The 26697-nt window shown below is 57.9% G+C and overlaps 1 protein-coding gene across 1 annotated transcript; it reads right to left on the reverse strand.

Annotated features, from left to right (window-relative positions):
- Positions 1-5300: 5300 nt before the first annotated feature.
- LOC136379041 (pneumococcal serine-rich repeat protein-like) lies at positions 5301-26569 on the reverse strand. Its single transcript, XM_066346512.1, has 31 exons — positions 26497-26569; positions 25484-25690; positions 25005-25244; positions 24755-24892; positions 23826-24067; positions 23294-23512; positions 23025-23193; positions 20752-20940; positions 20164-20355; positions 19183-19422; positions 18933-19070; positions 17951-18245; positions 16162-16399; positions 15665-15848; positions 15415-15606; positions 14399-14673; positions 14184-14321; positions 13791-14032; positions 12919-13392; positions 12314-12585; positions 12064-12255; positions 11083-11322; positions 10833-10970; positions 9850-10091; positions 9318-9536; positions 9103-9217; positions 8123-8329; positions 7819-8064; positions 6839-7045; positions 6536-6780; positions 5301-5474 (listed from the first exon to the last, which is right to left on the reverse strand). The coding sequence occupies exons 1-31, from the start codon at positions 26567-26569 to the stop codon at positions 5301-5303; spliced, it is 6582 nt and encodes a 2193-aa protein (XP_066202609.1).
- Positions 26570-26697: the final 128 nt, after the last annotated feature.

Genomic DNA, 26697 nt, shown 5'->3' on the forward strand with positions numbered 1-26697 from the left:
TTTTCCCATAAATATGTTCTTCTCTAGTACTTTTCAACTTACTTTATGGCCAGCTCATTAGCCTAGAAGCCCAGGTAAAATCCATGGAGATGTCACTGACTCTCCTGCTCTCCAGCTAAACCATGAGAAAACTCCGCCCATCTAGTTTTGAAATGCATCCTAAATCTCCTACCAGCCAGGTTCATCTTTAAACCCCAGTCTGGTTCAAAACAGCCTTACTCCCCAATTAATGCCTAATCCTGAGCAGTAGAGGAATGAGATTGGAATCCATCCTGGCTTTGCCACTTCTGGGTGTTTGGACTAAGATGAGTTACATCATTCCTGAGTTCAACTCCCAGAATTTGAACATGTATATGTATAAGTATGTGTGTGTGTGTGTGTGTGTGTGTGTGTGTGTGTGTGTGTGTGTGTGTGTGTGTATGATGATAGATAGATAGATGATAGATAGATAGATAGATAGATAATAGATAGATAGATAGATAGATAGATAGATAGATAGATAGATAGATCTCAAATATGACTCTTCTGACCACATTTACCACTGTCACTCCCATTTAATGTACCACTATCTCTTGCCTGGATAATTGACAAAAGCTCTATATTTGTCTACCAGCTTCCTCTGGTCTACCGCTACCCCCATGTTCTGTTCTCCACCAACAGCCTGAATGACCCTTTACAAACATAGGTCATATAATGCCATGCCCCTGCTGATATCCCACGAGCTACCTCCCATCACACCTAGGATAATACCCAAAGATCGCATGATGGTCCACTTAGCTCTCCATGATCTTGGCCCTGCTTATTTTTTTTTTTTTAGGACACACAACCTTATTGAAAATAGCATCTTTCTTGGCTCACTACTTGGTTTTATTTTTCTCTATAACATCTGTCACCATCTAACACTATATTAAAATGTATGTAAATATTTATTGTTTATCTCTCCCCCAAGAATATAAATTCCATGAAGGCAAGGACTCCATCAATTTTGTTCACCATTACAGTGCCAATGCCAAGAGCACTGCACGGTACAGTCAATGCTCAATAACTATTTGATGAGTGAACAAATAAATAAACAAATTGCTAACACAGTTCCTGTGCTTGAAATGTGAATATTTTTAAATTGCACTTATTATTAACCATTTTTGTTCATTTCTTTCCTTTCCCTCAGGATTTACACTCCCAAGATCATGTTGATTTTATTTCCCAAAGATTCATATTTCCTTGCATGTCAATTATTGATAAGAATTCACAAGACCAATCTCATTATCTCTCCAATCTAAAGCTTGTGATCATTGCAACTGCTAATATTATCACATCACTTACTGGGTTTTTTTACCTATCATTTGACAACTGATTTTCATACATCAAATTCAGTCACAAACCACTGTGGCATTATTCTTTCAGTCTACATTCTGATATAATTCTAATTTTTTAAAGCAGAAAAGACAGAGAGAGAGAGACAGAGACATAGAGAGACAGAAAGGAAGAGAGAGAGATGAGAAGCATCAACTCATAGTTGCGGCTCTTTAGTAGTTCATTGACTGCTTTGTCATATTTGCCTTGATGGGGGGGGGGCGCCTCCAGCAGAACCAGTAACCCCTTACTCAAGGCAGAGACCTTGGGCTTCAAGACAGTAACCTTTGGGTTCAAGCCAGAGATCATGTGGTCATGTCTACAATTCCATACTCTAGCCAGTGACCCTATGCTCAAGCTGGTGAGCCTGTGCTCAATTTGTATGAGCCTGTGCTCAAGCCAGTGACTTTGGGGTTTCACACCTGGGTGCTCAGCCAAGTCAGGCTAAATTCTGATATAGTTCTTAACCACAAGCTCATGGCTCATGAAACAAATAAAATAGACCTGTAAAGTAATAGAAGTAAGGAGGGACAGAAAATGGAGACTATTTTGTGAAACTAAAAAGATCTTACCTTTTGCAAAAGCATGGATGGACCTGAAGATTATTATACTAAGTGAAATAAGCCAGTCAGAGAAAGGAAAAGAAAAAACATGTGATTTCACTTGTATGTGGAATCTAATGAACAAAATAAACTATTGGGTTGGGGAATAAGTTCGTAGCGTTTTTACCGAAGACTTTTATTTAAACAAAAAACAATAATTATATCAATAAGTTAATCAATTATATATTCGCCGTTGCTGTTTACAACCTCTTCCTACCTCTCGACCAATTTGTTGATGCCGTTCTGCCAAAAATCGCCTGGTCTGGTGTCAAAGAAGTTGTTGAGCCAGTTTTTAAGGACCTCTTTGTTATCGAAGGTAACACCCTTCATATGGTTTGACAGGGAGCGGAAAAGATGGTAATGGGTCAGTGCAAGGTCCGGAGAATACGGCGGATGCTGAAGGACCTCCCATTCGAGCTCTTGGAGTGCGGCTTTGACGACTTGTGCAACATGGGGCCTGGTGTTGTCGTGAAGGAGTATGGTTTGACCATGTCGATCAGGTCTTTTCAGTCGAATAGCCTCATTCACGCGGTGTAGCTGGGCAATGTAGAGCTCCTTGTTGACCATGGCATTATTTTCGAGCATTTCCCAGTTCTTCATCGAATTCAGAAGGCCTTCCGCTGCGGCACGTGTCATCGACGTCAAAGTCACCATTTTTGAACTTTGAAAACCATTTCCGTGCTGTAGACTCGCCTATGACACCTTCTCCATACATGTCTCAAATGTCCTGGGCTGCTTCGGCAGCTTTTTGACCTCGATAAAAAGCAAAGAAGAGCAGGTGTCGAAAATGTTGATTTTTGCCTCCTGGGTATTCCATTTCTAAGCCTCAAAACTAATAAAAAATTAAATAACTCAAAAATACAATTAACATAGTTTTGTAGAGCAGAAAGAGTTTTATCGAATGAATACTTACCCTTTGCCAAACAGCAAACAAATCATTGTAAAATAAAAGAAAATATAAAAACGCTACGAACTTATTCCCCAACCCAATGATAAAATAGAAACAGACTCGTAGATACAGAGAACAGAGTGACAGCTGTCAGAGGGGGTTGAAGAGCTGAAGGTGAAGGGATTAAACAAGAAAAGAACTATGGACACAGACAGCAGTGTAGGAATGGCAGGAAGGAAAGGGGTGGAGGGAGAAGGAAGAGGAGAGAGGGGAGATAGAGAGTGATGAAGGGAGACTTGACTTGGGGAGGTAAACACACAATACAATAATCAGATAATGTATTATAGAACTGTGCACCTGAAACCTGTCTAATTGCTAATCAATGTCATCCCAATACATTCAACACAATTATTTTTAAAAAAGAAAATATTATCCTACACAACATGCATTCTTGGATTAGATTTATAATGAAACCAGATTTCCCTCACTTATTTTCCAACATAAGACTCCCCTTTTCAACTTTTCCTACCACCTCTCTGCCTCTCGGGGGGGGGGGAGCCCTTTTGTGGGACAGAACCTATGTTTTAATAGCTATTGAGCTGTTTCTGCTAACGGACTTTAATGTGCATGGGGAGGTGAGGCAAGGACGCTGACGGTATTGGGCTGACCCCTCTGTCTCCTCGCTGAGGCATGTAGACAGTCACCATGGAGGGGACCAAGATGTGTTAAGGTTCATCACAGGCCTGTTGGGATCCCTTGTGCTGTGTCAGCGGAGCCCGTAACTGCTGAGCTGTCCTGAAATGGACACCTCCCCATGAGTGACCACACGATCGTTCGCAGTCCAGTCGTGGAAATACGATTTTCGGAGGCTCAATGCAGAGAACGGCTCAAAGAAATACACTATTTTATTCTGTCTTCCTGCTTCGTTCCAAAATGGTGACATGTAAGAAATTGATTGGTTGCATTTGGTGTAATTTTATAAATACAAAGGGCAAGACATTTATTAATTTTATTAATAATAATTTGACAGGAAATGCAGGGGATTAGCTCCTTCAAAACTGAATTGTGAAATGACTAATAAATTGTGCTGTCATTTCTTTCTCTAGCTGGTAATCCCTCATGTCAGGAATGATCTCATGATTAAACAGGTGTTTTAATAATAGACTGAAATTTGCTTTCCAATATATCCCTGAAATGTCTTTTTGAGGGGCTTACAGCTAAGACCCACATTATAACAACATCCTACTGCTGATGTAGAGGCCTGTCCTTGGGCACAAGAAGAGCAGGTGACAGACAACCAGGGGCTGGATCACAGGCATGCTGAGAGAGCTCTTCTTTCTGGTCCCCTCCCCCAGCAGACTTGGTAAAGCCTCAGACTTCTTGAGATTTCAATATTCAGAATTGATCCTTCGGTTTTGTACATTTAAAATACCCCTAACCTGATCATTTCTCTTCCTTGTGTGTGTTTGCGTGACTCTGTCTGTCTTTGTGCCTATGTGCCTGTGTGTGTGTGTATTTTGTGTGTGTATATGTGTGTATCTGCCCCTGTTCTAGAAGGACATTTTGATTGTGGGAAACCAGATGAGGAGGCCCCGAAGGCTTTGAAGTCTGTGCTTGTGTTGTGTAGGTGTGTGTTGTCTGTGTACGTGTGTGCATGCTGATGTGTCTGGGGGGTGCGAGTGTGTCTGTGTGTTTGTGATGTGTGTGTCTGCATATGGATGTGTGTGGTATATGAGTGTGTGTACGTGTATTTATATTTATGTGTATGCATATGTGTCTGTGTGTGTTTGTGTGCTGGCATGCCTGTGTCTATGGTGCATGAGTGTGTTTGTGTGTCTCTGTGGCTGTGAATGTGGGCACCTGTGTGTATGTGCATGTTGGTGTGTCTGTGTGTATATGTCTGTGTATCTGTATACGTGTGTATGTACATGTGTGTCCGTCAGTCCCTTTTCTGGGAGTTTCGGACACCGAATAAGGAGAACCTGAGACCCAAGAACCAAGATGTGGATGGGAAAGAGAGAGAGACTCTAAATAGGGCAAAGTTTCCGAAATAGGGAGTCGAGGGACTGGGTAGGGCTGCGCGCCAAACAGCTGCTCCCACGTTCAGATTTGGCCCATAATAGCCCTGACTGGGTCTTTCAGACTCTTTAAATGATCATTTCCTAAGTTCCTATTTTGACTATGATTGACCTTTGTTCCTAAGACAGTAAACACCAAGTGGAATAAACTAAAACGTGTTGTAAGGAGCGGCTGTGCCTGGATTCAGGAGGGCTCCCTGAAGTGGTTCCTTGGCGCTCACTGGCACTCTCTGAGAGTCCTGGAGGGCTCCCTGACATGGTGACTTGGGGCTCACTGGCACTCTCTGAGAGTCCCGGAGGTCTCCCTGAGTGGTGACTTGGTGCTCACTGGCACTCTCTGAGAGTCCCGGAGGTCTCCCTGAAGCAGTTACTTGGTGCTCACTGGCAGTCTCTGAGAGTCCCAGAGGTCTCCCTGAGCGGTGACTTGGTGCTCACTGGCACTCTTTGAGAGTCCCGGAGGGCTCCCTGACATGGTGACTTGGTGTTCACTGGCACTCTCTGAGAGTCCCGGAGGGCTCCCTGACGTGGTGACTTGGGGCTCACTGGCACTCTCTGAGAGTCCCGGAGGTCTCCCTGAGCGGTGACTTGGGGCTCACTGGCACTCTCTGAGAGTCCCGGAGGGCTCCCTGACGTGGTGACTTGGTGCTCACTGGCACTCTCTGAGAGTCCCAGAGGTCTCCCTGAAGCGGTTACTTGGTGCTCACTGGCACTCTCTGAGAGTCCCGGAGGTCTCCCTGAGCGGTGACTTGGGGCTCACTGGCACTCTCTGAGAGTCCCGGAGGTCTCCCTGAAGCAGTTACTTGGTGCTCAATGGCACTCTCTGAGAGTCCCGGAGGTCTCCCTGAGCGGTGACTTGGTGCTCACTGGCACTCTCTGAGAGTCCCGGAGGTCTCCCTGAAGCGGTGACTTGGTGCTCACTGTCACTCTCTGAGAGTCCCGGAGGTCTCCCTGACGTGGTGACTTGGGGCTCACTGGCACTCTCTGAGAGTCCCGAAGTCTCCCTGAGTGGTGACTTGGTGCTCACTGGCACTCTCTGAGAGTCCCGGAGGGCTCCCTGAGTGGTGACTTGGTGCTCACTGGCACTCTCTGAGAGTCCCGGAGGTCTCCCTGAGCGGTGACTTGGTGCTCACTGGCACTCTCTGAGAGTCCCGGAGGTCTCCCTGAAGCAGTTACTTGGTGCTCACTGGCACTCTCTGAGAGTCCCAGATGTCTCCCTGAGCGGTGACTTGGTGCTCACTGGCACTCTTTGAGAGTCCCGGAGGGCTCCCTGACGTGGTGACTTGGTGCTCACTGGCACTCTCTGAGAGTCCCGGAGGGCTCCCTGACGTGGTGACTTGGGGCTCACTGGCACTCTCTGAGAGTCCCGGAGGGCTCCCTGACGTGGTGACTTGGGGCTCACTGGCACTCTCTGAGAGTCCCGGAGGGCTCCCTGAGCGGTGACTTGGTGCTCACTGGCACTCTTTGAGAGTCCCGGAGGGCTCCCTGACATGGTGACTTGGTGCTCACTGGCACTCTCTGAGAGTCCCGGAGGTCTCCCTGAGTGGTGACTTGGTGCTCACTGGCACTCTCTGAGAGTCCCGGAGGTCTCCCTGAAGCAGTTACTTGGTGCTCACTGGCACTCTCTGAGAGTCCCGGAGGGCTCCCTGACGTGGTGACTTGGCGCTCACTGGCAGTCTCTGAGAGTCCGGAGGGCTCCCTGACGTGGTGACTTGGCGCTCACTGGCAGTCTCTGAGAGTCCCGGAGGGCTCCCTGACGTGGTGACCTGGCGCTCACTGGTGCTCTCTGAGAGTCCCGGAGGTCTCCCTGAAGCAGTTACTTGGTGCTCACTGGCACTCTCTGAGAGTCCCGGAGGTCTCCCTGAGCAGTGACATGGGGCTCACTGGCACTCTCTGAGAGTCCCGGAGGGCTCCCTGACGTGGTGACTTGGCGCTCACTGGCAGTCTCTGAGAGTCCCGGAGGGCTCCCTGACGTGGTGACTTGGTGCTCACTGGCACTGAGAGTCCCAGAGGTCTCCCTGCAGCGGTGGCTTGGTGCTCACTGGCACTCTCTGAGAGTCCCGGAGGGCTCCCTGACGCGGTGACCTGGCGCTCACTGGCACTCTCTGAGAGTCCCGGAGGTCTCCCTGAGCGGTGACTTGGTGCTCACTGGCACTCTCTGAGAGTCCCGGAGGTCTCCCTGAAGCGGTGACTTGGTGCTCACTGTCACTCTCTGAGAGTCCCGGAGGTCTCCCTGACGTGGTGACTTGGGGCTCACTGGCACTCTCTGAGAGTCCCGGAAGTCTCCCTGAGTGGTGACTTGGTGCTCACTGGCACTCTCTGAGAGTCCCGGAGGGCTCCCTGAGTGGTGACTTGGTGCTCACTGGCACTCTCTGAGAGTCCCGGAGGTCTCCCTGAGCGGTGACTTGGTGCTCACTGGCACTCTCTGAGAGTCCCGGAGGTCTCCCTGAAGCAGTTACTTGGTGCTCACTGGCACTCTCTGAGAGTCCCAGATGTCTCCCTGAGCGGTGACTTGGTGCTCACTGGCACTCTTTGAGAGTCCCGGAGGGCTCCCTGACGTGGTGACTTGGTGCTCACTGGCACTCTCTGAGAGTCCCGGAGGGCTCCCTGACGTGGTGACTTGGGGCTCACTGGCACTCTCTGAGAGTCCCGGAGGGCTCCCTGACGTGGTGACTTGGGGCTCACTGGCACTCTCTGAGAGTCCCGGAGGGCTCCCTGAGCGGTGACTTGGTGCTCACTGGCACTCTTTGAGAGTCCCGGAGGGCTCCCTGACATGGTGACTTGGTGCTCACTGGCACTCTCTGAGAGTCCCGGAGGTCTCCCTGAGTGGTGACTTGGTGCTCATTGGCACTCTCTGAGAGTCCCGGAGGTCTCCCTGAAGCAGTTACTTGGTGCTCACTGGCACTCTCTGAGAGTCCCGGAGGGCTCCCTGACGTGGTGACTTGGCGCTCACTGGCAGTCTCTGAGAGTCCCGGAGGGCTCCCTGACGTGGTGACTTGGCGCTCACTGGCAGTCTCTGAGAGTCCCGGAGGGCTCCCTGACGTGGTGACCTGGCGCTCACTGGTGCTCTCTGAGAGTCCCGGAGGTCTCCCTGAAGCAGTTACTTGGTGCTCACTGGCACTCTCTGAGAGTCCCGGAGGTCTCCCTGAGCAGTGACATGGGGCTCACTGGCACTCTCTGAGAGTCCCGGAGGGCTCCCTGACGTGGTGACTTGGCGCTCACTGGCAGTCTCTGAGAGTCCCGGAGGGCTCCCTGACGTGGTGACTTGGTGCTCACTGGCACTGAGAGTCCCAGAGGTCTCCCTGCAGCGGTGGCTTGGTGCTCACTGGCACTCTCTGAGAGTCCCGGAGGGCTCCCTGACGCGGTGACCTGGCGCTCACTGGCACTCTCTGAGAGTCCCGGAGGTCTCCCTGAGCGGTGACTTGGTGCTCACTGGCACTCTCTGAGAGTCCCGGAGGTCTCCCTGAAGCGGTGACTTGGTGCTCACTGTCACTCTCTGAGAGTCCCGGAGGTCTCCCTGACGTGGTGACTTGGGGCTCACTGGCACTCTCTGAGAGTCCCGGAAGTCTCCCTGAGTGGTGACTTGGTGCTCACTGGCACTCTCTGAGAGTCCCGGAGGGCTCCCTGAGTGGTGACTTGGTGCTCACTGGCACTCTCTGAGAGTCCCGGAGGTCTCCCTGAGCGGTGACTTGGTGCTCACTGGCACTCTCTGAGAGTCCCGGAGGTCTCCCTGAAGCAGTTACTTGGTGCTCACTGGCACTCTCTGAGAGTCCCAGATGTCTCCCTGAGCGGTGACTTGGTGCTCACTGGCACTCTTTGAGAGTCCCGGAGGGCTCCCTGACGTGGTGACTTGGTGCTCACTGGCACTCTCTGAGAGTCCCGGAGGGCTCCCTGACGTGGTGACTTGGGGCTCACTGGCACTCTCTGAGAGTCCCGGAGGGCTCCCTGACGTGGTGACTTGGGGCTCACTGGCACTCTCTGAGAGTCCCGGAGGGCTCCCTGAGCGGTGACTTGGTGCTCACTGGCACTCTTTGAGAGTCCCGGAGGGCTCCCTGACATGGTGACTTGGTGCTCAATGGCACTCTCTGAGAGTCCCGGAGGTCTCCCTGAGTGGTGACTTGGTGCTCACTGGCACTCTCTGAGAGTCCCGGAGGTCTCCCTGAAGCAGTTACTTGGTGCTCACTGGCACTCTCTGAGAGTCCCGGAGGGCTCCCTGACGTGGTGACTTGGCGCTCACTGGCAGTCTCTGAGAGTCCCGGAGGGCTCCCTGACGTGGTGACCTGGCGCTCACTGGTGCTCTCTCAGAGTCCCGGAGGTCTCCCTGAAGCAGTTACTTGGTGCTCACTGGCACTCTCTGAGAGTCCCGGAGGTCTCCCTGAGCAGTGACATGGGGCTCACTGGCACTCTCTGAGAGTCCCGGAGGGCTCCCTGACGTGGTGACTTGGCGCTCACTGGCAGTCTCTGAGAGTCCCGGAGGGCTCCCTGACGTGGTGACTTGGTGCTCACTGGCACTGAGAGTCCCAGAGGTCTCCCTGCAGCGGTGGCTTGGTGCTCACTGGCACTCTCTGAGAGTCCCGGAGGGCTCCCTGACGCGGTGACCTGGCGCTCACTGGCACTCTCTGAGAGTCCCGGAGGTCTCCCTGAGCGGTGACTTGGTGCTCACTGGCACTCTCTGAGAGTCCCGGAGGGCTCCCTGACGTGGTGACTTGGGGCTCACTGGCACTCTCTGAGAGTCCCGGAGGTCTCCCTGAGCGGTGACTTGGTGCTCACTGGCAGTCTCTGAGAGTCCCGGAGGGCTCCCTGAAGCAGTTACTTGGTGCTCACTGGCACTCTCTGAGAGTCCCGGAGGTCTCCCTGAGTGGTGACATGGTGCTCACTGGCACTCTCTGAGAGTCCCGGAAGTCTCCCTGAGCGGTGACTTGGTGCTCACTGGCACTCTCTGAGAGTCCCGGAGGTCTCCCTGAGCGGTGACCTGGCGCTCACTGGCACTCTCACTGGCACTGGCGCTCTGTGAGAGTCCCGGAGGGCTCCCTGACATGGTGACTTGGCGCTCACTGGCACTCTCTGAGAGTCCCGGAGGGCTCCCTGATGTGGTGACTTGGCGCTCACTGGCACTCTCTGAGAGTCCCGGAGGGCTCCCTGACGTGGTGACTTGGTGCTCACTGGCACTCTCTGAGAGTCCCGGAGGTCTCCCTGAGTGGTGACTTGGTGCTCACTGGCACTCTCTGAGAGTCCCGGAGGGCTCCCTGAAGCAGTTACTTGGTGCTCACTGGCTCTCTCTGAGAGTCCCGGAGGTCTCCCTGAGTGGTGACTTGGTGCTCACTGGCACTCTCTGAGAGTCCCGGAGGTCTCCCTGACGTGGTGACTTGGGGCTCTCTGGCACTCTCTGAGAGTCCGGGAGGGCTCCCTGACATGGTGACTTGGTGCTCACTGGCACTCTTTGAGAGTCCCGGAGGGCTCCCTGACATGGTGACTTGGTGCTCACTGGCACTCTCTGAGAGTCCCGGAGGGCTCCCTGACGTGGTGACTTGGGGCTCACTGGCACTCTCTGAGAGTCCTGGAGGTCTCCCTGAGTGGTGACTTGGTGCTCACTGGCACTCTCTGAGAGTCCCGGAGGTCTCCCTGAGTGGTGACTTGGTGCTCACTGGCACTCTCTGAGAGTCCCAGAGGTCTCCCTGAAGCAGTTACTTGGTGCTCATTGGCACTCTCTGAGAGTCCCAGAGGTCTCCCTGAGCGGTGACTTGGTGCTCACTGGCACTCTTTGAGAGTCCCGGAGGGCTCCCTGACGTGGTGACTTGGTGCTCACTGGCACTCTCTTAGAGTCCCGGAGGGCTCCCTGACGTGGTGACTTGGGGCTCACTGGCACTCTCTGAGAGTCCCGGAGGTCTCCCTGAGCAGTGACTTGGTGCTCACTGGCACTCTCTGAGAGTCCCGGAGGGCTCCCTGACGTGGTGACTTGGCGCTCACTGGCAGTCTCTGAGAGTCCCGGAGGGCTCCCTGACGTGGTGACCTGGCGCTCACTGGTGCTCTCTGAGAGTCCCGGAGGTCTCCCTGAAGCAGTTACTTGGTGCTCACTGGCACTCTCTGAGAGTCCCGGGGGTCTCCCTGAGCGGTGACTTGGGGCTCACTGGCACTCTCTGAGAGTCCCGGAGGGCTCCCTGACGTGGTGACTTGGCGCTCACTGGCAGTCTCTGAGAGTCCCGGAGGGCTCCCTGACGTGGTGACTTGGTGCTCACTGGCACTGAGAGTCCCAGAGGTCTCCCTGCAGCGGTGGCTTGGTGCTCACTGGCACTCTCTGAGAGTCCCGGAGGGATCCCTGACGCGGTGACCTGGCGCTCACTGGCACTCTCTGAGAGTCCCGGAGGGCTCCCTGATGTGGTGACTTGGGGCTCACTGGCACTCTCTGAGAGTCCCGGAGGTCTCCCTGAGCGGTGACTTGGTGCTCACTGGCACTCTCTGAGAGTCCCGGAGGTCTCCCTGAGTGGTGACTTGGTGCTCACTGGCACTCTCTGAGAGTCCCGGAGGTCTCCCTGAAGCAGTTACTTGGTGCTCACTGGCACTCTCTGAGAGTCGCGGAGGTCTCCCTGAGTGGTGACTTGGTGCTCACTGGCACTCTCTGAGAGTCCCGGAGGTCTCCCTGACGTGGTGACTTGGGGCTCTCTGGCACTCTCTGAGAGTCCGGGAGGGCTCCCTGACATGGTGACTTGGTGCTCACTGGCACTGTTTGAGAGTCCCGGAGGGCTCCCTGACGTGGTGACTTGGTGCTCACTGGCACTCTCTGAGAGTCCCGGAGGGCTCCCTGACGTGGTGACTTGGGGCTCACTGGCACTCTCTGAGAGTCCCGGAGGGCTCCCTGACGTGGTGACTTGGGGCTCACTGGCACTCTCTGAGAGTCCCGGAGGTCTCCCTGAGCGGTGAATTGGTGCTCACTGGCACTCTTTGAGAGTCCCGGAGGGCTCCCTGACATGGTGACTTGGTGCTCACTGGCACTCTCTGAGAGTCCCGGAGGTCTCCCTGAGTGGTGACTTGGTGCTCACTGGCACTCTCTGAGAGTCCCGGAGGTCTCCCTGAAGCAGTTACTTGGTGCTCACTGGCACTCTCTGAGAGTCCCGGAGGGCTCCCTGAGCGGTGACTTGGGGCTCACTGGCACTCTCTGAGAGTCCCGGAGGGCTCCCTGACGTGGTGACTTGGCGCTCACTGGCAGTCTCTGAGAGTCCCGGAGGGCTCCCTGACGTGGTGACCTGGCGCTCACTGGTGCTCTCTGAGAGTCCCGGAGGTCTCCCTGAAGCAGTTACTTGGTGCTCACTGGCACTCTCTGAGAGTCCCGGAGGTCTCCCTGAGCGGTGACTTGGGGCTCACTGGCACTCTCTGAGAGTCCTGGAGGGCTCCCTGACGTGGTGATTTGGCGCTCACTGGCAGTCTCTGAGAGTCCCGGAGGGCTCCCTGACGTGGTGACTTGGTGCTCACTGGCACTGAGAGTCCCAGAGGTCTCCCTGCAGCGGTGGCTTGGTGCTCACTGGCACTCTCTGAGAGTCCCGGAGGGCTCCCTGACGCGGTGACCTGGCGCTCACTGGCACTCTCTGAGAGTCCCGGAGGGCTCCCTGATGTGGTGACCTGGGGCTCACTGGCACTCTCTGAGAGTCCCGGAGGTCTCCCTGAGCGGTGACTTGGTGCTCATTGGCACTCTCTGAGAGTCCCGGAGGGCTCCCTGACGTGGTGACTTGGGGCTCACTGGCACTCTCTGAGAGTCCCGGAGGTCTCCCTGAGCGGTGACTTGGTGCTCACTGGCACTCTCTGAGAGTCCCGGAGGGCTCCCTGAAGCAGTTACTTGGTGCTCACTGGCACTCTCTGAGAGTCCCGGAGGTCTCCCTGAGCGGTGACTTGGTGCTCACTGGCACTCTCTGAGAGTCCCGGAGGGCTCCCTGAAGCAGTTACTTGGTGCTCACTGGCACTCTCTGAGAGTCCAGGAGGTCTCCCTGAGCGGTGACTTGGTGCTCACTGGCACTCTCTGAGAGTCCCGGAGGTCTCCCTGAGCGGTGACCTGGCGCTCACTGGCACTCTCACTGGCACTGGCGCTCTGTGAGAGTCCCGGAGGGCTCCCTGACATGGTGACTTGGCGCTCACTGGCACTCTCTGAGAGTCCCGGAGGGCTCCCTGATGTGGTGACTTGGCGCTCACTGGCAGTCTCTGAGAGTCCCGGAGGGCTCCCTGACGTGGTGACTTGGCGCTCACTGGCACTCTCTGAGAGTCCCGGAGGGCTCCCTGATGTGGTGACTTGGTGCTCACTGGCACTCTCTTAGAGTCCCGGAGGTCTCCCTGAGCAGTGACATGGGGCTCACTGGCACTCTCTGAGAGTCCCGGAGGGCTCCCTGACGTGGTGACTTGGCGCTCACTGGCAGTCTCTGAGAGTCCCGGAGGGCTCCCTGACGTGGTGACTTGGTGCTCACTGGCACTGAGAGTCCCAGAGGTCTCCCTGCAGCGGTGGCTTGGTGCTCACTGGCACTCTCTGAGAGTCCCGGAGGGCTCCCTGACGCGGTGACCTGGCGCTCACTGGCACTCTCTGAGAGTCCCGGAGGTCTCCCTGAGCGGTGACTTGGTGCTCACTGGCACTCTCTGAGAGTCCCGGAGGGCTCCCTGACGTGGTGACTTGGGGCTCACTGGCAGTCTCTGAGAGTCCCGGAGGTCTCCCTGAGCGGTGACTTGGTGCTCACTGGCAGTCTCTGAGAGTCCCGGAGGGCTCCCTGAAGCAGTTACTTGGTGCTCACTGGCACTCTCTGAGAGTCCCGGAGGTCTCCCTGAGTGGTGACATGGTGCTCACTGGCACTCTCTGAGAGTCCCGGAAGTCTCCCTGAGCGGTGACTTGGTGCTCACTGGCACTCTCTGAGAGTCCCGGAGGTCTCCCTGAGCGGTGACCTGGCGCTCACTGGCACTCTCACTGGCACTGGCGCTCTGTGAGAGTCCCGGAGGGCTCCCTGACATGGTGACTTGGCGCTCACTGGCACTCTCTGAGAGTCCCGGAGGGCTCCCTGATGTGGTGACTTGGCGCTCACTGGCACTCTCTGAGAGTCCCGGAGGGCTCCCTGACGTGGTGACTTGGTGCTCACTGGCACTCTCTGAGAGTCCCGGAGGTCTCCCTGAGTGGTGACTTGGTGCTCACTGGCACTCTCTGAGAGTCCCGGAGGGCTCCCTGAAGCAGTTACTTGGTGCTCACTGGCACTCTCTGAGAGTCCCGGAGGTCTCCCTGAGTGGTGACTTGGTGCTCACTGGCACTCTCTGAGAGTCCCGGAGGGCTCCCTGACGTGGTGACTTGGCGCTCACTGGCAGTCTCTGAGAGTCCCGGAGGGCTCCCTGACGTGGTGACCTGGCGCTCACTGGTGCTCTCTGAGAGTCCCGGAGGTCTCCCTGAAGCAGTTACTTGGTGCTCACTGGCACTCTCTGAGAGTCCCGGAGGTCTCCCTGAGCGGTGACTTGGGGCTCACTGGCACTCTCTGAGAGTCCCGGAGGGCTCCCTGACGTGGTGACTTGGCGCTCACTGGCAGTCTCTGAGAGTCCCGGAGGGCTCCCTGACGTGGTGACTTGGTGCTCACTGGCACTGAGAGTCCCAGAGGTCTCCCTGCAGCGGTGGCTTGGTGCTCACTGGCACTCTCTGAGAGTCCCGGAGGGCTCCCTGACGCGGTGACCTGGCGCTCACTGGCACTCTCTGAGAGTCCCGGAGGGCTCCCTGATGTGGTGACTTGGGGCTCACTGGCACTCTCTGAGAGTCCCGGAGGTCTCCCTGAGCGGTGACTTGGTGCTCACTGGCACTCTCTGAGAGTCCCGGAGGTCTCCCTGAGTGTTGACTTGGTGCTCACTGGCACTCTCTGAGAGTCCCGGAGGTCTCCCTGAAGCAGTTACTTGGTGCTCACTGGCACTCTCTGAGAGTCGCGGAGGTCTCCCTGAGTGGTGACTTGGTGCTCACTGGCACTCTCTGAGAGTCCCGGAGGTCTCCCTGACGTGGTGACTTGGGGCTCTCTGGCACTCTCTGAGAGTCCGGGAGGGCTCCCTGACATGGTGACTTGGTGCTCACTGGCACTGTTTGAGAGTCCCGGAGGGCTCCCTGACGTGGTGACTTGGTGCTCACTGGCACTCTCTGAGAGTCCCGGAGGGCTCCCTGACGTGGTGACTTGGGGCTCACTGGCACTCTCTGAGAGTCCCGGAGGGCTCCCTGACGTGGTGACTTGGGGCTCACTGGCACTCTCTGAGAGTCCCGGAGGTCTCCCTGAGCGGTGAATTGGTGCTCACTGGCACTCTTTGAGAGTCCCGGAGGGCTCCCTGACATGGTGACTTGGTGCTCACTGGCACTCTCTGAGAGTCCCGGAGGTCTCCCTGAGTGGTGACTTGGTGCTCACTGGCACTCTCTGAGAGTCCCGGAGGTCTCCCTGAAGCAGTTACTTGGTGCTCACTGGCACTCTCTGAGAGTCCCGGAGGGCTCCCTGAGCGGTGACTTGGGGCTCACTGGCACTCTCTGAGAGTCCCGGAGGGCTCCCTGACGTGGTGACTTGGCGCTCACTGGCAGTCTCTGAGAGTCCCGGAGGGCTCCCTGACGTGGTGACCTGGCGCTCACTGGTGCTCTCTGAGAGTCCCGGAGGTCTCCCTGAAGCAGTTACTTGGTGCTCACTGGCACTCTCTGAGAGTCCCGGAGGTCTCCCTGAGCGGTGACTTGGGGCTCACTGGCACTCTCTGAGAGTCCTGGAGGGCTCCCTGACGTGGTGATTTGGCGCTCACTGGCAGTCTCTGAGAGTCCCGGAGGGCTCCCTGACGTGGTGACTTGGTGCTCACTGGCACTGAGAGTCCCAGAGGTCTCCCTGCAGCGGTGGCTTGGTGCTCACTGGCACTCTCTGAGAGTCCCGGAGGGCTCCCTGACGCGGTGACCTGGCGCTCACTGGCACTCTCTGAGAGTCCCGGAGGGCTCCCTGAGCGGTGACTTGGTGCTCATTGGCACTCTCTGAGAGTCCCGGAGGGCTCCCTGACGTGGTGACTTGGGGCTCACTGGCACTCTCTGAGAGTCCCGGAGGTCTCCCTGAGCGGTGACTTGGTGCTCACTGGCACTCTCTGAGAGTCCCGGAGGGCTCCCTGAAGCAGTTACTTGGTGCTCACTGGCACTCTCTGAGAGTCCCGGAGGTCTCCCTGAGTGGTGACATGGTGCTCACTGGCACTCTCTGAGAGTCCCGGAAGTCTCCCTGAGCGGTGACTTGGTGCTCACTGGCACTCTCTGAGAGTCCCGGAGGTCTCCCTGAGCGGTGACCTGGCGCTCACTGGCACTCTCACTGGCACTGGCGCTCTGTGAGAGTCCCGGAGGGCTCCCTGACATGGTGACTTGGCGCTCACTGGCACTCTCTGAGAGTCCCGGAGGGCTCCCTGATGTGGTGACTTGGCGCTCACTGGCACTCTCTGAGAGTCCCGGAGGGCTCCCTGACGTGGTGACTTGGTGCTCACTGGCACTCTCTGAGAGTCCCGGAGGTCTCCCTGAGTGGTGACTTGGTGCTCACTGGCACTCTCTGAGAGTCCCGGAGGTCTCCCTGAAGCAGTTACTTGGTGCTCACTGCCACTCTCTGAGAGTCCTGGAGGTCTCCCTGAGTGGTGACTTGGTGCTCACTGGCACTCTCTGAGAGTCCCGGAGGTCTCCCTGACGTGGTGACTTGGGGCTCTCTGGCACTCTCTGAGAGTCCGGGAGGGCTCCCTGACATGGTGACTTGGTGCTCACTGGCACTCTTTGAGAGTCCCGGAGGGCTCCCTGACATGGTGACTTGGTGCTCACTGGCACTCTCTGAGAGTCCCGGAGGGCTCCCTGACGTGATGACTTGGGGCTCACTGGCACTCTCTGAGAGTCCTGGAGGTCTCCCTGAGTGGTGACTTGGTGCTCACTGGCACTCTCTGAGAGTCCCGGAGGTCTCCCTGAGTGGTGACTTGGTGCTCACTGGCACTCTCTGAGAGTCCCAGAGGTCTCCCTGAAGCAGTTACTTGGTGCTCATTGGCACTCTCTGAGAGTCCCAGAGGTCTCCCTGAGCGGTGACTTGGTGCTCACTGGCACTCTTTGAGAGTCCCGGAGGGCTCCCTGACGTGGTGACTTGGTGCTCACTGGCACTCTCTTAGAGTCCCGGAGGGCTCCCTGACGTGGTGACTTGGGGCTCACTGGCACTCTCTGAGAGTCCCGGAGGTCTCCCTGAGCAGTGACTTGGTGCTCACTGGCACTCTCTGAGAGTCCCGGAGGGCTCCCTGACGTGGTGACTTGGTGCTCACTGGCACTCTCTGAGAGTCCCGGAGGTCTCCCTGAAGCGGTTACTTGGTGCTCACTGGCACTCTCTGAGAGTCCCGGAGGTCTCCCTGACGTGGTGACTTGGTGCTCACTGGCACTCTCTGAGAGTCCCGGAGGTCTCCCTGAGCGGTGACTTGGTGCTCACTGGCACTCTCTGAGAGTCCCGGAGGGCTCCCTGACGTGGTGATTTGGTGCTCACTGGCACTCTCTGAGAGTCCCGGATGTCTCCCTGAAGCGGTTACTTGGTGCTCACTGGCACTCTCTGAGAGTCCCGGAGGGCTCCCTGAGCGGTGACTTGGTGCTCACTGGCACTCTCTGAGAGTCTTGGAGGGCTCCCTGACGTGGTGACTTGGTGCTCCCTGGCACTCTCTGAGAGTCCCGGAGGTCTCCCTGAGTGGTGACTTGGTGCTCACTAGCACTCTCTGAGAGTCCCGGAGGGCTCCCTGACGTGGTGACTTGGTGCTCACTGGCACTCTCTGAGAGTCCCGGAGGTCTCCCTGAAGCGGTTACTTGGTGCTCACTGGCACTCTCTGAGAGTCCTGGAGGTCTCCCTGACGTGGTGACTTGGTGCTCACTGGCACTCTCTGAGAGTCCCGGAGGTCTCCCTGAAGCGGTTACTTGGTGCTCACTGGCACTCTCTGAGAGTCCCGGAGGTCTCCCTGACGTGGTGACTTGGTGCTCACTGTCACTCTCTGAGAGTCCTGGAGGGCTCCCTGAGTGGTGACATGGTGCTCACTGGCACTCTCTGAGAGTCCCGGAAGTCTCCCTGAGCGGTGACTTGGTGCTCACTGGCACTCTCTGAGAGTCCCGGAGGTCTCCCTGAGCGGTGACCTGGCGCTCACTGGCACTCTCACTGGCACTGGCGCTCTGTGAGAGTCCCGGAGGGCTCCCTGACATGGTGACTTGGCGCTCACTGGCACTCTCTGAGAGTCCCGGAGGGCTCCCTGATGTGGTGACTTGGCGCTCACTGGCACTCTCTGAGAGTCCCGGAGGGCTCCCTGACGTGGTGACTTGGTGCTCACTGGCACTCTCTGAGAGTCCCGGAGGTCTCCCTGAGTGGTGACTTGGTGCTCACTGGCACTCTCTGAGAGTCCCGGAGGGCTCCCTGAAGCAGTTACTTGGTGCTCACTGGCACTCTCTGAGAGTCCCGGAGGTCTCCCTGAGTGGTGACTTGGTGCTCACTGGCACTCTCTGAGAGTCCCGGAGGTCTCCCTGACGTGGTGACTTGGGGCTCTCTGGCACTCTCTGAGAGTCCGGGAGGGCTCCCTGACATGGTGACTTGGTGCTCACTGGCACTCTTTGAGAGTCCCGGAGGGCTCCCTGACATGGTGACTTGGTGCTCACTGGCACTCTCTGAGAGTCCCGGAGGGCTCCCTGACGTGGTGACTTGGGGCTCACTGGCACTCTCTGAGAGTCCTGGAGGTCTCCCTGAGTGTTGACTTGGTGCTCACTGGCACTCTCTGAGAGTCCCGGAGGTCTCCCTGAGTGGTGACTTGGTGCTCACTGGCACTCTCTGAGAGTCCCAGAGGTCTCCCTGAGCGGTGACTTGGTGCTCACTGGCACTCTTTGAGAGTCCCGGAGGGCTCCCTGACGTGGTGACTTGGTGCTCACTGGCACTCTCTTAGAGTCCCGGAGGGCTCCCTGACGTGGTGACTTGGGGCTCACTGGCACTCTCTGAGAGTCCCGGAGGTCTCCCTGAGCAGTGACTTGGTGCTCACTGGCACTCTCTGAGAGTCCCGGAGGGCTCCCTGACGTGGTGACTTGGCGCTCACTGGCAGTCTCTGAGAGTCCCGGAGGGCTCCCTGACGTGGTGACCTGGCGCTCACTGGTGCTCTCTGAGAGTCCCGGAGGTCTCCCTGAAGCAGTTACTTGGTGCTCACTGGCACTCTCTGAGAGTCCCGGAGGTCTCCCTGAGCGGTGACTTGGGGCTCACTGGCACTCTCTGAGAGTCCCGGAGGGCTCCCTGACGTGGTGACTTGGCGCTCACTGGCAGTCTCTGAGAGTCCCGGAGGGCTCCCTGACGTGGTGACTTGGTGCTCACTGGCACTGAGAGTCCCAGAGGTCTCCCTGCAGCGGTGGCTTGGTGCTCACTGGCACTCTCTGAGAGTCCCGGAGGGCTCCCTGACGCGGTGACCTGGCGCTCACTGGCACTCTCTGAGAGTCCCGGAGGGCTCCCTGATGTGGTGACTTGGGGCTCACTGGCACTCTCTGAGAGTCCCGGAGGTCTCCCTGAGCGGTGACTTGGTGCTCACTGGCACTCTCTGAGAGTCCCGGAGGTCTCCCTGAGTGTTGACTTGGTGCTCACTGGCACTCTCTGAGAGTCCCGGAGGTCTCCGTGAAGCAGTTACTTGGTGCTCACTGGCACTCTCTGAGAGTCGCGGAGGTCTCCCTGAGTGGTGACTTGGTGCTCACTGGCACTCTCTGAGAGTCCCGGAGGTCTCCCTGACGTGGTGACTTGGGGCTCTCTGGCACTCTCTGAGAGTCCGGGAGGGCTCCCTGACGTGGTGACTTGGTGCTCACTGGCACTGTTTGAGAGTCCCGGAGGGCTCCCTGACGTGGTGACTTGGTGCTCACTGGCACTCTCTGAGAGTCCCGGAGGGCTCCCTGACGTGGTGACTTGGGGCTCACTGGCACTCTCTGAGAGTCCCGGAGGGCTCCCTGACGTGGTGACTTCGGGCTCACTGGCACTCTCTGAGAGTCCCGGAGGTCTCCCTGAGCGGTGAATTGGTGCTCACTGGCACTCTTTGAGAGTCCCGGAGGGCTCCCTGACATGGTGACTTGGTGCTCACTGGCACTCTCTGAGAGTCCCGGAGGTCTCCCTGAGTGGTGACTTGGTGCTCACTGGCACTCTCTGAGAGTCCCGGAGGTCTCCCTGAAGCAGTTACTTGGTGCTCACTGGCACTCTCTGAGAGTCCCGGAGGGCTCCCTGAGAGGTGACTTGGGGCTCACTGGCACTCTCTGAGAGTCCCGGAGGGCTCCCTGACGTGGTGACTTGGCGCTCACTGGCAGTCTCTGAGAGTCCCGGAGGGCTCCCTGACGTGGTGACCTGGCGCTCACTGGTGCTCTCTGAGAGTCCCGGAGGTCTCCCTGAAGCAGTTACTTGGTGCTCACTGGCACTCTCTGAGAGTCCCGGAGGTCTCCCTGAGCGGTGACTTGGGGCTCACTGGCACTCTCTGAGAGTCCTGGAGGGCTCCCTGAGCGGTGACTTGGTGCTCATTGGCACTCTCTGAGAGTCCCGGAGGGCTCCCTGACGTGGTGACTTGGGGCTCACTGGCACTCTCTGAGAGTCCCGGAGGTCTCCCTGAGCGGTGACTTGGTGCTCACTGGCACTCTCTGAGAGTCCCGGAGGGCTCCCTGAAGCAGTTACTTGGTGCTCACTGGCACTCTCTGAGAGTCCCGGAGGTCTCCCTGAGTGGTGACATGGTGCTCACTGGCACTCTCTGAGAGTCCCGGAAGTCTCCCTGAGCGGTGACTTGGTGCTCACTGGCACTCTCTGAGAGTCCCGGAGGTCTCCCTGAGCGGTGACCTGGCGCTCACTGGCACTCTCACTGGCACTGGCGCTCTGTGAGAGTCCCGGAGGGCTCCCTGACATGGTGACTTGGCGCTCACTGGCACTCTCTGAGAGTCCCGGAGGGCTCCCTGATGTGGTGACTTGGCGCTCACTGGCACTCTCTGAGAGTCCCGGAGGGCTCCCTGACGTGGTGACTTGGTGCTCACTGGCACTCTCTGAGAGTCCCGGAGGTCTCCCTGAGTGGTGACTTGGTGCTCACTGGCACTCTCTGAGAGTCCCGGAGGTCTCCCTGAAGCAGTTACTTGGTGCTCACTGCCACTCTCTGAGAGTCCCGGAGGTCTCCCTGAGTGGTGACTTGGTGCTCACTGGCACTCTCTGAGAGTCCCGGAGGTCTCCCTGACGTGGTGACTTGGGGCTCTCTGGCACTCTCTGAGAGTCCGGGAGGGCTCCCTGACATGGTGACTTGGTGCTCACTGGCACTCTTTGAGAGTCCCGGAGGGCTCCCTGACATGGTGACTTGGTGCTCACTGGCACTCTCTGAGAGTCCCGGAGGGCTCCCTGACGTGATGACTTGGGGCTCACTGGCACTCTCTGAGAGTCCTGGAGGTCTCCCTGAGTGGTGACTTGGTGCTCACTGGCACTCTCTGAGAGTCCCGGAGGTCTCCCTGAGTGGTGACTTGGTGCTCACTGGCACTCTCTGAGAGTCCCAGAGGTCTCCCTGAAGCAGTTACTTGGTGCTCATTGGCACTCTCTGAGAGTCCCAGAGGTCTCCCTGAGCGGTGACTTGGTGCTCACTGGCACTCTTTGAGAGTCCCGGAGGGCTCCCTGACGTGGTGACTTGGTGCTCACTGGCACTCTCTTAGAGTCCCGGAGGGCTCCCTGACGTGGTGACTTGGGGCTCACTGGCACTCTCTGAGAGTCCCGGAGGTCTCCCTGAGCGGTGACTTGGTGCTCACTGGCACTCTCTGAGAGTCCCGGAGGGCTCCCTGACGTGGTGACTTGGTGCTCACTGGCACTCTCTGAGAGTCCCGGAGGTCTCCCTGAAGCGGTTACTTGGTGCTCACTGGCACTCTCTGAGAGTCCCGGAGGTCTCCCTGACGTGGTGACTTGGTGCTCACTGGCACTCTCTGAGAGTCCCGGAGGTCTCCCTGAGCGGTGACTTGGTGCTCACTGGCACTCTCTGAGAGTCCCGGAGGGCTCCCTGACGTGGTGATTTGGTGCTCACTGGCACTCTCTGAGAGTCCCGGATGTCTCCCTGAAGCGGTTACTTGGTGCTCACTGGCACTCTCTGAGAGTCCCGGAGGGCTCCCTGAGCGGTGACTTGGTGCTCACTGGCACTCTCTGAGAGTCTTGGAGGGCTCCCTGACGTGGTGACTTGGTGCTCCCTGGCACTCTCTGAGAGTCCCGGAGGTCTCCCTGAGTGGTGACTTGGTGCTCACTAGCACTCTCTGAGAGTCCCGGAGGGCTCCCTGACGTGGTGACTTGGTGCTCACTGGCACTCTCTGAGAGTCCCGGAGGTCTCCCTGAAGCGGTTACTTGGTGCTCACTGGCACTCTCTGAGAGTCCTGGAGGTCTCCCTGACGTGGTGACTTGGTGCTCACTGGCACTCTCTGAGAGTCCCGGAGGTCTCCCTGAAGCGGTTACTTGGTGCTCACTGGCACTCTCTGAGAGTCCCGGAGGTCTCCCTGACGTGGTGACTTGGTGCTCACTGTCACTCTCTGAGAGTCCTGGAGGGCTCCCTGACGTGGTGACTTGGTGCTCACTGGCACTCTCTGAGAGTCCCGGAGGTCTCCCTGAGCGGTGACTTGGTGCTCACTGGCACTCTCTGAGAGTCCCGGAGGTCTCCCTGAAGCAGTTACTTGGTGCTCACTGGCACTCTCTGAGAGTCCCAGATGTCTCCCTGAGCGGTGACTTGGTGCTCACTGGCACTCTTTGAGAGTCCCGGAGGGCTCCCTGACGTGGTGACTTGGTGCTCACTGGCACTCTCTGAGAGTCCCGGAGGGCTCCCTGACGTGGTGACTTGGGGCTCACTGGCACTCTCTGAGAGTCCCGGAGGGCTCCCTGACGTGGTGACTTGGGGCTCACTGGCACTCTCTGAGAGTCCCGGAGGGCTCCCTGAGCGGTGACTTGGTGCTCACTGGCACTCTTTGAGAGTCCCGGAGGGCTCCCTGACATGGTGACTTGGTGCTCACTGGCACTCTCTGAGAGTCCCGGAGGTCTCCCTGAGTGGTGACTTGGTGCTCACTGGCACTCTCTGAGAGTCCCGGAGGTCTCCCTGAAGCAGTTACTTGGTGCTCACTGGCACTCTCTGAGAGTCCCGGAGGGCTCCCTGACGTGGTGACTTGGCGCTCACTGGCAGTCTCTGAGAGTCCCGGAGGGCTCCCTGACGTGGTGACTTGGCGCTCACTGGCAGTCTCTGAGAGTCCCGGAGGGCTCCCTGACGTGGTGACCTGGCGCTCACTGGTGCTCTCTCAGAGTCCCGGAGGTCTCCCTGAAGCAGTTACTTGGTGCTCACTGGCACTCTCTGAGAGTCCCGGAGGTCTCCCTGAGCAGTGACATGGGGCTCACTGGCACTCTCTGAGAGTCCCGGAGGGCTCCCTGACGTGGTGACTTGGCGCTCACTGGCAGTCTCTGAGAGTCCCGGAGGGCTCCCTGACGTGGTGACTTGGTGCTCACTGGCACTGAGAATCCCAGAGGTCTCCCTGCAGCGGTGGCTTGGTGCTCACTGGCACTCTCTGAGAGTCCCGGAGGGCTCCCTGACGCGGTGACCTGGCGCTCACTGGCACTCTCTGAGAGTCCCGGAGGTCTCCCTGAGCGGTGACTTGGTGCTCACTGGCACTCTCTGAGAGTCCCGGAGGGCTCCCTGACGTGGTGACTTGGGGCTCACTGGCACTCTCTGAGAGTCCCGGAGGTCTCCCTGAGCGGTGACTTGGTGCTCACTGGCAGTCTCTGAGAGTCCCGGAGGGCTCCCTGAAGCAGTTATTTGGTGCTCACTGGCACTCTCTGAGAGTCCCGGAGGTCTCCCTGAGTGGTGACATGGTGCTCACTGGCACTCTCTGAGAGTCCCGGAAGTCTCCCTGAGCGGTGACTTGGTGCTCACTGGCACTCTCTGAGAGTCCCGGAGGTCTCCCTGAGCGGTGACCTGGCGCTCACTGGCACTCTCACTGGCACTGGCGCTCTGTGAGAGTCCCGGAGGGCTCCCTGACATGGTGACTTGGCGCTCACTGGCACTCTCTGAGAGTCCCGGAGGGCTCCCTGATGTGGTGACTTGGCGCTCACTGGCACTCTCTGAGAGTCCCGGAGGGCTCCCTGACGTGGTGACTTGGTGCTCACTGGCACTCTCTGAGAGTCCCGGAGGTCTCCCTGAGTGGTGACTTGGTGCTCACTGGCACTCTCTGAGAGTCCCGGAGGGCTCCCTGAAGCAGTTACTTGGTGCTCACTGGCACTCTCTGAGAGTCCCGGAGGTCTCCCTGAGTGGTGACTTGGTGCTCACTGGCACTCTCTGAGAGTCCCGGAGGTCTCCCTGACGTGGTGACTTGGGGCTCTCTGGCACTCTCTGAGAGTCCGGGAGGGCTCCCTGACATGGTGACTTGGTGCTCACTGGCACTCTTTGAGAGTCCCGGAGGGCTCCCTGACGTGGTGACTTGGGGCTCACTGGCACTCTCTGAGAGTCCTGGAGGTCTCCCTGAGTGGTGACTTGGTGCTCACTGGCGCTCTCTGAGAGTCCCGGAGGTCTCCCTGAGTGGTGACTTGGTGCTCACTGGCACTCTCTGAGAGTCCCAGAGGTCTCCCTGAAGCAGTTACTTGGTGCTCATTGGCACTCTCTGAGAGTCCCAGAGGTCTCCCTGAGCGGTGACTTGGTGCTCACTGGCACTCTTTGAGAGTCCCGGAGGGCTCCCTGACGTGGTGACTTGGTGCTCACTGGCACTCTCTTAGAGTCCCGGAGGGCTCCCTGACGTGGTGACTTGGGGCTCACTGGCACTCTCTGAGAGTCCCGGAGGTCTCCCTGAGCAGTGACTTGGTGCTCACTGGCACTCTCTGAGAGTCCCGGAGGGCTCCCTGACGTGGTGACTTGGCGCTCACTGGCAGTCTCTGAGAGTCCCGGAGGGCTCCCTGACGTGGTGACCTGGCGCTCACTGGTGCTCTCTGAGAGTCCCGGAGGTCTCCCTGAAGCAGTTATTTGGTGCTCACTGGCACTCTCTGAGAGTCCCGGAGGTCTCCCTGAGCGGTGACTTGGGGCTCACTGGCACTCTCTGAGAGTCCCGGAGGGCTCCCTGACGTGGTGACTTGGCGCTCACTGGCAGTCTCTGAGAGTCCCGGAGGGCTCCCTGACGTGGTGACTTGGTGCTCACTGGCACTGAGAGTCCCAGAGGTCTCCCTGCAGCGGTGGCTTGGTGCTCACTGGCACTCTCTGAGAGTCCCGGAGGGCTCCCTGACGCGGTGACCTGGCGCTCACTGGCACTCTCTGAGAGTCCCGGAGGGCTCCCTGATGTGGTGACTTGGGGCTCACTGGCACTCTCTGAGAGTCCCGGAGGTCTCCCTGAGCGGTGACTTGGTGCTCACTGGCACTCTCTGAGAGTCCCGGAGGTCTCCCTGAGTGGTGACTTGGTGCTCACTGGCACTCTCTGAGAGTCCCGGAGGTCTCCCTGAAGCAGTTACTTGGTGCTCACTGGCACTCTCTGAGAGTCGCGGAGGTCTCCCTGAGCGGTGACTTGGGGCTCACTGGCACTCTCTGAGAGTCCTGGAGGGCTCCCTGACGTGGTGATTTGGCGCTCACTGGCAGTCTCTGAGAGTCCCGGAGGGCTCCCTGACGTGGTGACTTGGTGCTCACTGGCACTGAGAGTCCCAGAGGTCTCCCTGCAGCGGTGGCTTGGTGCTCACTGGCACTCTCTGAGAGTCCCGGAGGGCTCCCTGACGCGGTGACCTGGCGCTCACTGGCACTCTCTGAGAGTCCCGGAGGTCTCCCTGAGTGGTGACTTGGTGCTCACTGGTGCTCTCTGAGAGTCCCGGAGGGCTCCCTGACATGGTGACCTGGGGCTCACTGGCACTCTCTGAGAGTCCCGGAGGTCTCCCTGAAGCGGTTACTTGGTGCTCACTGGCACTCTCTGAGAGTCCCGGAGGGCTCCCTGAGCGGTGACTTGGTGCTCACTGGCACTCTCTGAGAGTCTTGGAGGGCTCCCTGACGTGGTGACTTGGTGCTCCCTGGCACTCTCTGAGAGTCCCGGAGGTCTCCCTGAGTGGTGACTTGGTGCTCACTAGCACTCTCTGAGAGTCCCGGAGGGCTCCCTGACGTGGTGACTTGGTGCTCACTGGCACTCTCTGAGAGTCCCGGAGGTCTCCCTGAAGCGGTTACTTGGTGCTCACTGGCACTCTCTGAGAGTCCCGGAGGTCTCCCTGACGTGGTGACTTGGTGCTCACTGTCACTCTCTGAGAGTCCTGGAGGGCTCCCTGACGTGGTGACTTGGTGCTCACTGGCACTCTCTGAGAGTCCCGGAGGTCTCCCTGATTGGTGACTTGGTGCTCACTGGCACTCTCTGAGAGTCCCGGAGGTCTCCCTGAAGCAGTTACTTGGTGCTCACTGGCACTCTCTGAGAGTCCCGAAGGGCTCCCTGATGTGGTGACTTGGTGCTCACTGGCACTGAGAGTCCCAGAGGTCTCCCTGAAGCGGTGACTTGGTGCTCACTGGCACTCTCTGAGAGTCCGGGAGGTCTCCCTGAGCGGTGACTTGGTGCTCACTGGCACTCTCTGAGAGTCCCGGAGGGCTCCCTGACGTGGTGACTTGGTGCTCATTGGCACTCTCTGAGAGTCCCGGAGGTCTCCCTGAAGCGGTGACTTGGTGCTCATTGGCACTCTCTGAGATCCCTTCCTGACCTCCCACCCTCCCGTTCCTTCCTCCTGCTTCACTGCTCAGTTTTCATGATCATCGCTTGGTATCTGGATCTTTGTTTGATTGTTTATGGGCAGCCTCTACT

This window comes from Saccopteryx leptura, chromosome 7 (genome assembly GCF_036850995.1).
Source record: "Saccopteryx leptura isolate mSacLep1 chromosome 7, mSacLep1_pri_phased_curated, whole genome shotgun sequence".
Classification (NCBI taxonomy): Eukaryota; Metazoa; Chordata; class Mammalia; order Chiroptera; family Emballonuridae; genus Saccopteryx; species Saccopteryx leptura.

What these genes read in the sequence shown, in the direction of transcription:
- LOC136379041 (XM_066346512.1), bottom strand. Translation starts at nt 26,569, where the DNA reads ATGAGCACCAAGTCACCGCTTCAGGGAGACCTCCGGGACTCTCAGAGA. An exon ending in GGGACTCTCAGAGAGTGCCA is followed by an intron (nt 24,068 to 24,754) that starts GTGAGCACCAAG and finishes CGGGACTCTCAG; the next exon opens with AGAGTGCCAGTGAGCACCAA. An exon ending in GGGACTCTCAGAGAGTGCCA is followed by an intron (nt 23,194 to 23,293) that starts GTGAGCCCCATG and finishes GGACTCTGAGAG; the next exon opens with AGCACCAGTGAGCGCCAGGT.